This window comes from Pithys albifrons, chromosome 10 (genome assembly GCF_047495875.1).
Source record: "Pithys albifrons albifrons isolate INPA30051 chromosome 10, PitAlb_v1, whole genome shotgun sequence".
Classification (NCBI taxonomy): Eukaryota; Metazoa; Chordata; class Aves; order Passeriformes; family Thamnophilidae; genus Pithys; species Pithys albifrons.
In genome coordinates, this window is record NC_092467.1 from 26,945,993 (window position 1) to 26,959,855 (window position 13,863).

Here is a 13,863-nt window from a genome sequence, read left to right on the forward strand (position 1 = left end):
TACGGATATATTTCACTTCAAACTAATGAAAATAAATAGAATCAGTTACAGGAGACTGGGGTTCATCAGAGGAAGATTTTGGAAACTTGTCTTCTTGCCATTCTTGTATTCAAAGGGTCAAGCCAACATTTTTTTTTATTTAGGCAAAGATGAAATCAGTACTTGCTGCAATAAACAGAACGCAAATTCAGGTACATTTTCTTTAAGAACTGTCATTTCCAGAGGAAGGCACCTCTTTAGTATGTAATAGTTACTCTTTGATTTGGGTAAATAACGAGCCCAGCTTCTCCATGTGCCAAAGCTCAGAACCCACAGTCAGCAGCCAGCAGACACCCTCATGCCACATGAGGTAGGAGAGCACAGCTACATTAAAACAGACAAAGAAAAATAGGAAGTGAAGTTGCCTGGAAAACCTGTATCATTCTTCAATCTGGACTCACTGCCAAATGAAGAGAGAAAATTAGAAAGGTGTGGTAACATGAAAAGGTACAATAACTGCAAGTGAACTTTGTAGAAGTCTTTGTTTAAATAGTACAAATGTCAGCAAGACACCTCACATTCTGTTACAAGATCCTTATTTTAGAATAAAATTAGGATACATTTTGCTATTGAAAATATCTGTGGTGTAAAAATCTGATAGCCAGATTCCCATCATCCAGGGGCCAATAAAAGCTTCCAGATATCCTATGAAGAGTTTCACCAGCCTTGAGCAGTATTTTTAATGTAAACCCATACAAAGAAGTGAATCTGAACCCTCAGTACAGTTTGCAAAGAACAAAAATTCACTCACACGACCAACAGCAACTCCTATGACCTCCTGAACATAACAAGTCTCTAGATGAACACTGCTCAATTTATGCTTTGGCTAAATAGTACTTATGGAGGTTATGGTAGAAACAGCATCTCCTCCACAAACCTGAAAACTGAAAACAGTGTAATTTTAGTAATGATAGCACATGTATAAATATACAGTCTTAACACCTCATTATGTTCTCCTAATCTTTAAATTTTATTTTTGCTTTATAAAAGGTTTTGTATCATTGTCCCAAGGCTTCAGCAACACTGATATTCAGGAAGATTCATTATTTCTGCTATGAGGTCTGAATGCTCTATGGCCATTCTAAAAATCCTGCAGGCAAGCAGGAACCTGAAATTCCAGCTCCACTGATTAAAAAAATGCTAAGAAAAAGAAGAAAACACAACTGTCATTTTGATCTTCACAGCCATGTATCCTGAAGCAAGGCTTGGGCATGACCCTGCAAATCTAAACATACTGCAGAGTACTGTCAATCTGAAATATACTTAATTCACAACCACTGGGATCTGAAAAGAAAGGGAGAAGATTATGCCAAGACTACAAATCCTGGAGTTTGAGACAATACCCAGCGTGGTAGCAACCACACCTGCTGTCTCACATTTGGGTATTGTGCCCATTCTGTCACCTTTATCTATTTCCGAGGTCCAACAGGACAAGGAAAGTGTTGCTTATCAAAAGGCATTCTCATACAGCTTGGTCTAGTTCTAAAAAACAGAAACAACATGTTGTTATTTAGAAACCAAATTTGAGATAAAGCATCTTTAAAGTAATTGTCTCTTCATTTACTTTCCTCCTACAATTTGACCAACAGACTGCTTGTCAAGTCTGTCTCCAAACTGAAATGACATTCATATTCAAGAAAACAAGCAAAATAGAGATGAACTCTAGTTTAGCAGAGATTATCAGCTAAATTCTGAGTTTTGTAAAGGTTCTGAAAGTATCCAGGAGAAACAAACTGCAAGTTTACTGCAATGGACTTGAAAAGGCTTGTGGTTGTTTGCATAATAGGAAGGAAATATTGCAATTTATTCTTTGGGTTTTTACTTTTGTTGCACAAGTTACTCTTTCTTTAGAGGCTGCCAGACTACAGATACTTTCAGCCTTCCTAACATGACTCCTTAGCTGATGCATCGTTAACTTTTTATTTTGGGTTAGAAAGAACCAGTAGATCTAAATGCCTCCTATTTCTTTAGATATATGTACCCAAACTGCCTTGCCCTAGCAGAAGGTGTGGCATGGATGCCTCAGTCAAAGCTGAGAGTGGAATAAGTCTTGTTCTCATATGCAAACATGTCAAAGCAAAATGATCACTAAAGATGTCACATGGGGTCCCTACGAAAGGCTTGGTGGAACCACAAAGAGCACTTGGCCTAAATGCTCATACTGAGCTGACAGCTCAAAGGTAAATGGGGACAAAATGTTTATAAGGTGCTTAGCCCAAAACTAAACCACTGACTACTTGTTGGCCAAGTGTGAAAACACGGTGAGAAATCTCCACTGCACATTCCATTGAAAAAGATTAGATCCAGAGGGACATACAAATATCCATCCAAGGACAATTCTAGCTCTTGTTCAAAATCCAGAGAAGAACATTGAACAGAAGGTATCTGGCAGACAGATACTGCTCTGCACAATGACTCCTCACTCCCAAGGGCTGGCATTGTCTTACAAGTTTACAGAAGAAAAAAAAGTCAACTCTTGTGGACTTGCTTTTGTTTCATCTTTATTTGTTTCACAATCTTTAAGTAAAAGCATAGCCTCAAGACTCCAAGCTTTACTTGATGACTACTCATTAATTATCTCAATGTAGGCTGTCTCCAAGGATATACCTTCTTGTCAGAGGCAAATGGCAATGGAAGTTTTTCCATAACTTTAGTGAAACTCAAAATGTCCAAGAAGGTATGAACAATTTTCCCAAAGAAAATAAAAAAGCATTTAATTCTCTGAACTCAGTAAGTAAGAAAATGAAACCAAGTACTCTTTTTACTGTACTTACAATCTCTATCCAATCCACTACTCATCAGAAATGAAAAAAACACTGAAAAAACAGTAGTACCAAATGCGTTCACTGGTAAGATATTTATTTAAAAACATTGTAAGAATCAATGCATTTCATCTAATATACTGATTTATTCTTTAACAAGTATTTGGCAGCTTGATAATAATGAAGACATCACATAATGCAACAGTTGCTATAGTAGCAATACTTTAAATACAAAACAGATCAAACAAAAGCATAAAACATATAAACTGTAAACAAAAATATGATACATAACATGCATCCCCAGCTAGAAAAGAGAAAATAAAGCTACTGAGCTCAACTAGTCCTCAGGGTTGCATCTGCAAAAAAGTAACTTTATCAGCAAATCCACTTTCTGGGAAATAAGAGGGCTCAGAGAATTCGGTCTGCATGTGAATCAGGGGAGATGCTGAAACACCAGTTGAGGAGTGCACAGGAATTCAAGTTCTACACCAGCAAAAGGTTTTTTGGGGGTGTTTCTATCATGCAAGGGGAAATTTTGTGTCTAGGGATTCTGCGGCAGGAAAAGAACGGAAGAGTTAAAGCAGATCTGTTGTGTGGTACTACAGAACTCCAGTGGGTGAAACTCTTCCATAGTAACTGTACACAACTGATTTCCCAAAGACAAGGAGTGCATGTGACCTGCAAAAAATACCAAGGCAAAGCAGGCAGGCAATGGCAGGGTTTGGAATTGTAGTGCAGGAAATGTAAGCCAACAGTGGTTTCAGACACAGTTAATTTCTTCACTTCTGAGTTAAACTCCTCTTGACTCTTAAATAATTTGGGGATTTTAGTACCACTTCTGGAAAAATTTGTTCCCTGATGTTGCTGAAATCAATTACACTAATAATTACTTCCATAATTATAATTACTCATTGAAAAAACTCCTTTTATAGCATCTTTGCCACTACTTTCCAAAACAGTCCATGTCAAAAAGTAGTATTTTAAACCTCTGAGAATGTCCTCCACCCAAGCATTGCCCGCTAACATTGATGAATTTACCCTTTATTTAAGGAAGTTTTAACATAATCTAGTATTTCATATCAAATAATTAGATCATTGCAGTGTTTCATTTTATTCACCAAGTGTAAGTACTGTGGAGAAAAAAAATTCAAATATTGTTTCAGAATTCCTGCTTTCTAAAATAAAAAATGTCAGCAAAACCAAACTTGATCTATTAACTCTCTGGCATCAGCAATGTAACAACAGGAATTAAAGTACAGAGAACACTACTAACTAATACAGCATATTCAGCAGTTTTTAACTAACCAAATACTAAGTTGATACAATATTTATGGGAATATGAAATGCATACAAAGTATTTCAAATATTCAGAACACAAGCCAAAATTCTACCTTCAAGAAGCCTTACACAGCGACAGCTCCGAGATCAAATTACCAATCATTTGTACTGGTCATAAATAAAATAATCAGCAGATAAACTCATATTGTGCCTAGTTACAAAACATCTGTTATTTTGGAGTACCACAGAGTCTGGGTATAGGTAAGTAGTACAGAGGCAAGGTCATCTCACAATTCTATTTTACCTGGACAGTTTCCATGAAATAATGCTGCTGCCTTTGGATTTGTATAGTCATTTCAGGAATTTTTCATTAATGAAATGCATCATACTACCTCATCTGCATTCTCTATACATGAAAACATGATAGTCACTTGACAGGTGACCCAGCACTGAAGCTCACTGTAATCACACTGTAACTTTGCTGCTTATTGCAGATGAAAACACATCAGTGGCCCTGCAATGAATCCAAAGGGGCTTTCTTTGGAATGGATTCCTGCTGCTCTGCTCTGGTGATTCACGGGAACTGATGTTCCACTTGCTTTTGTGGAGATTGAAATTCAACACATTTTTCAAGGTGCTTATGAAACAAAATGTAAAAGGGAAATCTTGCCAGTCTTCACTCGTGATTTTGAGATCCACTGCTAAGTAAATAGCTCTACAAATTAGTAAGTAAATTAAATAGTTAGAGAGCTTATTCACCTAATAATAATAATTTAAGACAACTACTTTCTCCTCCCACCCTCTTTTCTTTGCTTGATTTTTGACACAATGAAATTATGAAATTAGACAGTTTACCATACTGAGAGAACAGGGACACATAATTATATTGGAAAACATATGTATCAGAATGTGTAAGTTTTAATCTCTAACCTTAGTAAATTACTTTTCCTAAAACAGAACCAACCACAAAAATCCTTTACTATACATGTATATACTTCAAATTCAACGCCAAACAGTTGCAGGAGGAGAGCCCTATTTAATCCTAAAGTCCATATCCTGAATTTGAGAGCCTGTGAAAAAATGAAATTGCAGTCTTTACTACTTGGGTAGAGCAGTTTTTCAAACCATTTCCACATAAAAATAGCAAAATTACTTCAAAAAACATACATAAAAATCTAAGGTTAACATATTCAGCACTTTTGAAGTGGCAGGCTTGGCCTCTGTGGCAAAGTCAAGAAAATGAGTTGTGGGGACAAGGTGACAAGGAAGCTGGAAATGGGACACATTGATGTGTGCCCACAAACAACTCTCAATTAATTGTCCATTAGTTTACCTCTCTTATAGATTAATTGCAGACACAGCTTGAGCCTATAACTTATTATCTCAGGTACAGTGCAAGCTAAACATGGCAATTCTGCACCAAGGCTCTGCATGCCAACTACTTTAGGGGATTACTTGAGAAATCTAAGCTGGTTTCTGTAGAATCCCATTGTTCTGGAAAAGGGCAGCACAATCAATCCTCCAGAAACAAGAGTGATGTAGCACCATGTGCACACCCCGGTGGGTCTGCTGGAGCTGGTCTGCATCCAGCAGCACCGCTGGGGGCAGGAGCAGCTGGATCTCACTGACATCAGCAGTAAATGGCTGTACCAAACTCCTCTCCATGGTCTCCAGCACCTCATGTACCCAGGGGTTGTGGCTTTCTGTCACCAGGGTACCCCAGATCTTTATTAAAGAAATTAAAAAAAGGTAATGATAACTATACAGTCATTTCCCTCTGACTCTTGTCCCTAACTGGTGGTGTTGGAGGAAAGAGGGACAGGACAAAAGAAAATTTTCCAGTGTAGACAAGTTGTCTGTTTGTTCTGTGGTGGCTGACAGGCACTGTCTGAGTGTCCCACCTGGACCACAGGCTGGTGCTGCAGATCTGTGTCCCAGGCCTGTCAGTGGCCCCATGTGGACAACAGGATGGTTCCATTGCAACACAGGATGCTGATTTTAAAACCTATTTTATTGAGCATTAAATCTACAAAGCTAAAATTCCAAGCCTAGAAATGCTATATAGGCCATATAAATGCATTCTGAGGTTAATCTGGGTTTTTTGCACAAGATTTTTGCCTACTGAAACCAGCGACAGCCACACTAAGGAAAGCTGCAGAAACTTGTTCTACAAATTTCAGTATAAAACCTATTAAAATTCTCAATATGTCTCATTTTACTTTTTACAAATTCAAAAACCTCCTCTCACAAGTGCTAATAATTAATAGGGTGCTTTGAACTTCACTGAAAGAAGAAACGTTGGGAGGCTTGAGGTAAGTAAGTTTTCAAAGCTTTGATTATTCGTCAAAGAAAAAACTGTTTGAAATGTGGCTAGAAAATGGTAAACCATTCAGAAACGGCAACTGGAACACCCAACACATTCCTGTGTCTTTCTTTTTCTGAAATTATATCTTCTGGCTGTATTAAGCCTTCATTAGTATTTCTCAGGTCTCCTTATATGGTAAATTATATAATAGAAATATGATCAAAGCTCTAAGTACCAAAAATATATTAGCAGCTCTTCTTCAACAAATTTTTCTAGTGGGGATTGTTTCCACCAGATAACTGAAAAAAGCTGGAAATTAGTTGAATATCAGCCTACTGACGATGGAGTCTAATGATTATTATAATATTTTTCTGCAGCAACTAGTTAATTCCTATATAAAACTTGAATAAATATTTCAACTTAAGCAGTAAAAACTGAAATCATTACTGGTCTTACAAACTGCCTCAAATTTACTAACAAACCTTTATCTAATGTCCCCTGGACTTTCAGCTACTCAGGATGAAATGTACTGATGCAATGGGTAAGTTCTGGCAAATGTCTTTGTTGAACAAAACACATTTGAGATTTGTTTACAAATCCATCCTGCAGTATTTTATAAGCAACTACAAACAGCTCTTTCTGGTGTATGAACATCTGCAAGGCTGGGCCCAGTCCCCACACAGTTTTCCACTGACGTTTGAAACCAGCTCGTGTGGATAGAAGGAGGCAGTGGGCAGATTCCTTTGAGCATGAGGACTGCAATGTCTTTTCCCAAACACTGGAATTCAACTCTGTTTATAGGCTAGTAATGTATGTTTACAAAATAACCTCTACTGTTTATATACACTTGAAAATTCATAAATAATTTAAGAAAGGACAATTCAGTTGATTAAGTTTGCCTGGAGGATCAGAAGTACCACTGATGTATCTTGTTATTTTAAAGACCAAGAAATATTGTTAAAGTAATTATCTGGTTTCTCCTGTTTTAAATTTCCTCATGACAAATCTGGTGAATTTGAAGTTTCAGTTATGAAAAAAGCCTATAAAGACAAAGAAATTAGGTTCTTATTTAGTTCAGCTTTTTATTTAGCAATTGAGGCTACCCTAAAAGAAAGCAGTATGTTCCTGATACTGCAATGATTTCATATTATATGTGACTAAATATTTTTAAAGAATATCTAATTTTTTCAAAAGAATAATAAAAAACTATCTTTAAACACTCCAGCTCAGCACTGTCATGATAAAAGCCATTAGGAAACACTACAGAATTTACACAGCTCTTCTATCAGCTTCTCCACTTGCAGATCTCTGAAATAATGATCTCAGCACAAAGTCTTTCAGATACACTAATAACCACCCAGACTTTGAGTGGGGTTCAGCATTCACCAGTGGTTTGCAGCTTTCCTCCCACAGCAGGTCAGAGCCCAGCCATGAACGCCTCGAAAATTCCACCCGTTCTCAGTGTGGACTGTGACTGAACATCACTCTGCAAGGTACCAGTCATGCCATGCAAATAAACACAAAAACCTACACATTCAGATGGAAACCTGTTTATTGCAATAACAAGGATCTTTGGTCTAAAAACATGTATTTATATCCTGTCCAGTACTATGGGTAAATGCCTCTTCTTGCTTTCACTATCATTTCAGTGATGATGCCTCAATGAAATATCAGAAATACTAATACCTACAGAATGACTCCCAGCTGTGGAATAACACATATTAGAACTGTCAATCCAGGTTAATATGCAGTTGCCTCAGACAGAAAACTATTACAGAACTCGGAGATAACCTGCACCCTTGGATCATCCAGGCCTCTAAAAGCAAGTCCTCTGAAAGTAATACAGATGTCTAGAACAGAAAGCTGGAGAGAATAATTAATGAAATTCTAAATTTTAAAATACTTTCATCTGGTTGATGGGTCAAAAAATTTAGCAAATACAGGCATTCTGTATTCACTTGGACCTAATTCTAAAGCTTCCTTAGTGAAGTTAATAACAGCCTGTTTGCTACAGTATTGGAAAAATAATATTGATCTGGTTTTGAAGGAACTTAACTAAACTGGTTGTCTTCCTGTATCCTGTATCTTCCAAAGGTTTGACACCAAGGTCAGCTAAGCAGAAAAACTGGAAGTAAAACTAAAAAGCTCCTGAAAGTAAGTAACTAGACTTAATCACTTCCATTCTCCTGCAGGCCTCATTTGTGAAGATTTAAGTTCTTTTAAGTTGCATTCCCAGCTTGAGACACGAAGAGCCTGGAAACCAAAGAGGAAAGCAGATAAATTCATGGTTTACTGCAAAAAGCTGGTTTGAGCTGCTTCAAGAAAGCAGGCAAGACTAAGGAAACAACTGCAATGGGAAAATGATTAATTAATTCAGTGAAAAGTGAGCTCATTTGCAGCACTCTAAACAAACATCAGAACACAGAAACCATTCAAATGGATTAGGCCAGATGTCTGCCTAGTCCAGCAAGAATAGCAGCAGAACATGAACTTTGTAGTATACAGGTGTGAGATAACCTACCTCCCCTACTAAGTCTCAATTTAACTTGAAATATGCAGATTGGCTTAGACCATGACATAGAAAATACTGCTGAGCCTAACAGTGTATATAAAAGCTGATGGCTGAATTTATTTACATGGTTTGAACAATGTTCAGTCCTTCTGTAAAGGCTTTATTTTTCTTGCATTTTTGCAAAATGCAGGTCCCAGAGCCAAGTTCCAGAGCTTGGTTCCTACTGCCTAAAGACCAGTCTAGATCTGGGGTATGATGAAGACACACTAAGCAGTCAGAAGGCACCAAGAACAAGAATGTTCCCCAATTTTGTTATGTGTTCAGCAATAGCGTCAGTGACAGCTGGCACTAATTGGACAAAGGGTTCTTTGGGGAATTTCCCAAGGAAATAATCTGCCTGTCGTCTCAGTGACAGAAAGAAAAAACTAAATCACCCCACCTTTTTTCCCCTCACAGCCTACTTTCCATGTCCTTCCTTAAAAATGGGTCAAGATCAGAAGCCTGTTTCCCTTTCTGTGCAAGTTTTGGGTCTTTTTCCTGTCTTTGTGGTTCTTCACATTTTTAATTCCTTATCTGTTTTTTCAAAAACAGAAGGACCTGCAAAATAAACTTGCAAAAGGGCCAGAGGAGTAGTGCAAAACTTAAGCAGACATGTATCAGGACATGCAACTGAACATGACTTCAGCACAAGCTGAAACACAACATTTATGAGAAAATCACTGATTAGTCAGCTGCAACAGTTAGAAGTAGAAAAGGTACTGGGAAGTGTTAAAAAGAAAATATTGGAGGGCTCCAGATTCAAATGATACATCAGAGAAGGCAATGTAAGAGTAAGCCAATATGGAAATAGTGTGGAAGTCACATGCTAAAGTTCCTGGCAAGGGCACAGGCACAGGGAGTAGAGGCAGCAAAGCTGACCAAGCCACTTGGAAATTTGTTCCCCGGTTCACAGCTCAGGCAGAGCTGATCAGTTGTGTTTCGTAGCACTGCACAACACAGAGGATGACAATGATCACCTGCCTCATGGGCAAGTTTAATGTACAATAAACTTTACAGTGTTGTTTCAGGGGTTAACAAACAGCATGACTGAACACAGGGAATTCAGGAACGGTATGGCTAATCCATTTAGATGTTGAGTCTGTAGTAACATTTCCCAGAATACAACAGCATTTCACATATTTATCACTTTTTTCACTTAAAGTGGCCCAAAAATCCAAAATCAGTTCTATGGATAATGCATATTCATCTGGAGCCACTTCTGAGGCTGAAAAGCAGCAGCACAGCAGATAGCACAGCAGGCTGGGAAAATGAACTTCTGGTCCAGGAATCCAGATAATTTATGTGTGGTGCTGTGGGATATTAAATATTCAGCAAAACTGTCATCTTTGTTTCATCCTCCAAATGTTAATCTCTAATTTTCAGAACATATTTTGGGGGCTTTTGCTTTCATGTGGGTTGGAAAACACCTGAACTGTGTTTTGTTACAACAGGAAGGACCCCTATACCTGGAGGGTCCTTGTCATTTATTAGAAAAACTTCAGTTTCACAGACAAATTCATCTTCATATATACAGTTAAAACCATTGTTAATACATCCTGAATAGGAAGAATAACATTTTCCACCTTCCTTAAAGAAATCCTCAGTATCAGAGTAAGGGATGGGAGCTGTCAGTGGTGCTGCAGCCCCTCTGCAACCTCCGGGTAACTTTACACCTCCCGGACAGGTCAAGCAGCACCTGCAGGTCAACCCTCGAGCTATCAGCCTCGTGCTGCAGTTTCACTTCCAGACCTGTGTCTTCACGTATTAATTTTTTTCATCCTAATTAAAGCAGACGGTCGTTTCTTGTGTGAGGGGAGCTCCTCTGCACCACAGGTTTGCTCTGCTCTTCGCCACCGCCACCTTCGCCCCTGCGCGGGAGGATGGAGCAGAGTGCGGGCGGAAGGAGCAGGGTGCGGAAGGATGGAGCAGGGTGCCAGAGGGATGGGGCAGGGTGCCAGAGGGATGGGGCAAGGTACAGGCTGCCCCTCCATCCTTCTCCTCCTCCGCCTAGCCGGGCTCAGCCCGCAGTGCCGGCCGGGTGACCGGGCTGTGGCCCTCGCATCCTCCACCCCACAGCGGGTCAGTGCCCCTCTGGCAGGGCTGGAGCGCCGAGAGCTCTCCCCTCTCTCCCTGCCTTAAGGGGCTTTCCCCATGACCACCTTTTCCCCGGGAAGACACTCCTCATTCCCCATGGGAAAGGGCCTTGCCCTTCACCACAGCTCCCTGGGCAGGACCCTCTGCGGCGGCTCCTTCGCCACCTCAGTGCTCTCGGCCAGAGGCTCTCCCCTCCCTCTCCCCTGAGAGAAGGGCTCCGTCTCCGCACTCCGCTGCGAGCCAGGCCCCCTCTACCGACAGAAGCCCCTGGAGAAGGGGGGCTCCCCCTCTCCCCCCACCCAGGCGACTGCGGCTGGCACTGACCCGTCTCTGCCGTCCTGCTCTTCTCCGCCATATTTGTTGTCATCCCGCCACCCCCCCCCCCCCCACGCCGCCCGGCCGTCGCCATGGCAACGCGCGTCACCGCCACGGGGCAGCCCCGCGCCCCCCCCGCCCGCCATGGCGGCGCGGGCTGCCGACAGCCCCGGGGGCAGGCCTGCCCCGGGAGAGCCCCTCGGGAGAGCCCTCCCGGGACAGCACTCCCGCGGACAGCGTGACAGGGGACTCGTGTCCGCTCCAGTCCTCGCCCAGTTCTCGGCGGCCGCCGCGGCGCTGCCGGGCGGGGCGTGAGGGGAGAACCGCCGGCTCCGCGCCCGCCCCTCACGCACCGCCGGCTCCGCGCCCGCCCCGCCGGGCCCGCCCCTGCCTGCCTCCCGCGGCCTGTGTTTACTGGCGCTGCTCGCCCGGGAAAAGGGGCTGCTCGTTATTTGGTCCGCGGGGGCTGGCGCCACCTCGGTAATTGGCGTCAGAGCGCCCCGGTGGACGGGGCAGTGCCGAGGCCCGGAGCCCCCGCCAGGGGTGGGCCTGAGGTGCTCACAGGGCGCGGAGGAGAGGGAGGCGCGTCACAGCAGAACCCCAGAGTCAGCTGGGCTGGGAAAGACCCCTGAGATCATCGAGTCCAACCACCATGTCAACTAGACCAAGGCACTCAGTGCCACGTCCAGCCTTTCAGTAAACACCTCCAGGCCTAGTAACTCCGCCACCTCCCCGGGCAGCCCATTCCAATGTCTAATCATCCTTTCTGTGAAGAAATTCTGACTAGTGTCCAATGTCCTAATGTATTGGAGGTGCATGTTCCCCTCCACACAGATCGGGGAGCAGAGGGGTCTGTCACGCCAGGGGAAGGGAGTGCATCCCTCCTGCTCCGATTCCAACCTCATGCACAGAGACACAGCACAGGCAGAGATGACAAATTCACGTGTGTGTGACTGCCCCACCCTGCCCCAAAACTCAGCAGGTGAGTCTGGTCATGTGGCAGTTATGTCAACTTCTATTTTGGTTTTTTTTTTTAATTTCTTAAGGCAGCCCAGTGGGGAGTTTCATTATGTGAGCGAGTGTTGCCCGTCTGTCTCCTTGCCCCAGACCCAGCAGGTGAGCCTGACCATATGGCAAGTGCAGTGACGGGGATGGGAGGGCTTCTGTGTACGCGTGTTCATAGGCCTGCTGGGTGACACTCACCATGTGGCAAACAGCGCTGAAGGGTTTGGTGCAGAGGGGCTAATTATGTGTGCGAGTCCCAGGGGACCCGGCAGGCTGGGTGTGATCATGCGTGTCTCACTAATGCAAGGCTGAGGCGGAAGCTCCATTGTACATCCTCAACACTGACAACTCCGAGCTCTCGGGAGCAAGGCTGGCCATGGGACAACCACAGTGTTACAAGCACAAGCATCAGGTCTAGGATCATGTACATGTGCATACACAGGTAGACATGGGGGCAAATGCACCCCAAACTGGGTGGCTGTTCAAACTATGAAACAGAGAGTACACGTGCAGTGCTAAGCAATGGGAACCTCCAGAACTGTGTTTATGGTTATGTACACATATAGGTGTTTGCTTCCTAGATCTAGTAAATTAATGTAACCGCTTCCTAGTGACCAATGCCTAGTCAGTGAAACAGTCTAAGCTTAAAAATCAAGGCAGGTAAAATCGTGTCTTTCTCCTTCTAAGTTCTGTTCTTTAAACATCACTTTACCTTTTTGTCTTCCTATCTAGTATGTGCCTTTCCTGCTCCAGTTCAACTCCTCTTAACAAGACTCACATGGATAATACCTGCAGGTTCTACATGCTTAGATTTTTCTGTAGGGTCAGTCGTTTCCTTTCTCCCTGGAAAAGAGAAAGCCTGCTCCTTTTGCAGCCCTGTTCATTCTTCTTTCAGTTCATAGTTCTCTGGTTATTTTTGCAGCATCTATTTTTGTGGTTTCCCTTCCTTTGCAGTTTCCTTTCTTTTTCAGTGGCACTTAGGCCTCTTTATCTACTGCTCTTCACAGAATCTCACTTATTATATAAACTAATTTAATATTACTTTAGCCACATTCCTGTGCCTTGATGAAATACCTGTCTGAAGTGGTGTACCAAGGGGGTTTTGTGATGGAGTTAGAAGATGCACCCTTGCATAGAAGAATATTGAAGTGTAGATACTGTTCTTTGCTTAGCAAAGGCCATCTAGATCCAAGCTCTGAAAAATATTTTCTAGACTTTTCCCTCTGCAGTCTTTATGAACTAAAGGTGGTCACTTGCATACTAAAAAGGTTGATTTGTCTTGCTGCTGACAGTGAGCTACACTGAATGCACACACCCCCACAGAAATTCTCTCCCTTACACTCTTTCTCCAGGCCAACAGATCACCCAGGCCCTGTTCTCTTCCTTTTTTATCTTCCTTTGTTGCTGGGGAAATGATCCTCGGACATCCCTCTTCAGAATACGCCACATATACTCTGATCTTTCTCTTCTTTCATTTAGGTTCCTTGATAGCCCTCCCTGATATCTCCATCCCA

The 13,863-nt window shown here is 42.2% G+C and overlaps 1 protein-coding gene across 6 annotated transcripts in view; it reads right to left on the minus strand.

Annotated features, from left to right (window-relative positions):
• The window catches only part of LOC139676330 (BEN domain-containing protein 5), an 893,330-nt gene extending 881,924 nt beyond the window's left edge, over nucleotides 1-11,406 (minus strand). For all 6 annotated transcript variants that reach the window (XM_071565176.1, XM_071565175.1, XM_071565174.1 and 3 more), the window contains exon 1: nucleotides 11,354-11,406. In XM_071565176.1, coding sequence (XP_071421277.1) covers nucleotides 11,354-11,396 — 43 coding nt within the window. In that variant the 5' untranslated portion in view covers nucleotides 11,397-11,406. The remainder of the gene's footprint in view (nucleotides 1-11,353) is intronic.
• Between the last annotated feature and the right edge of the window lie 2,457 nt (nucleotides 11,407-13,863).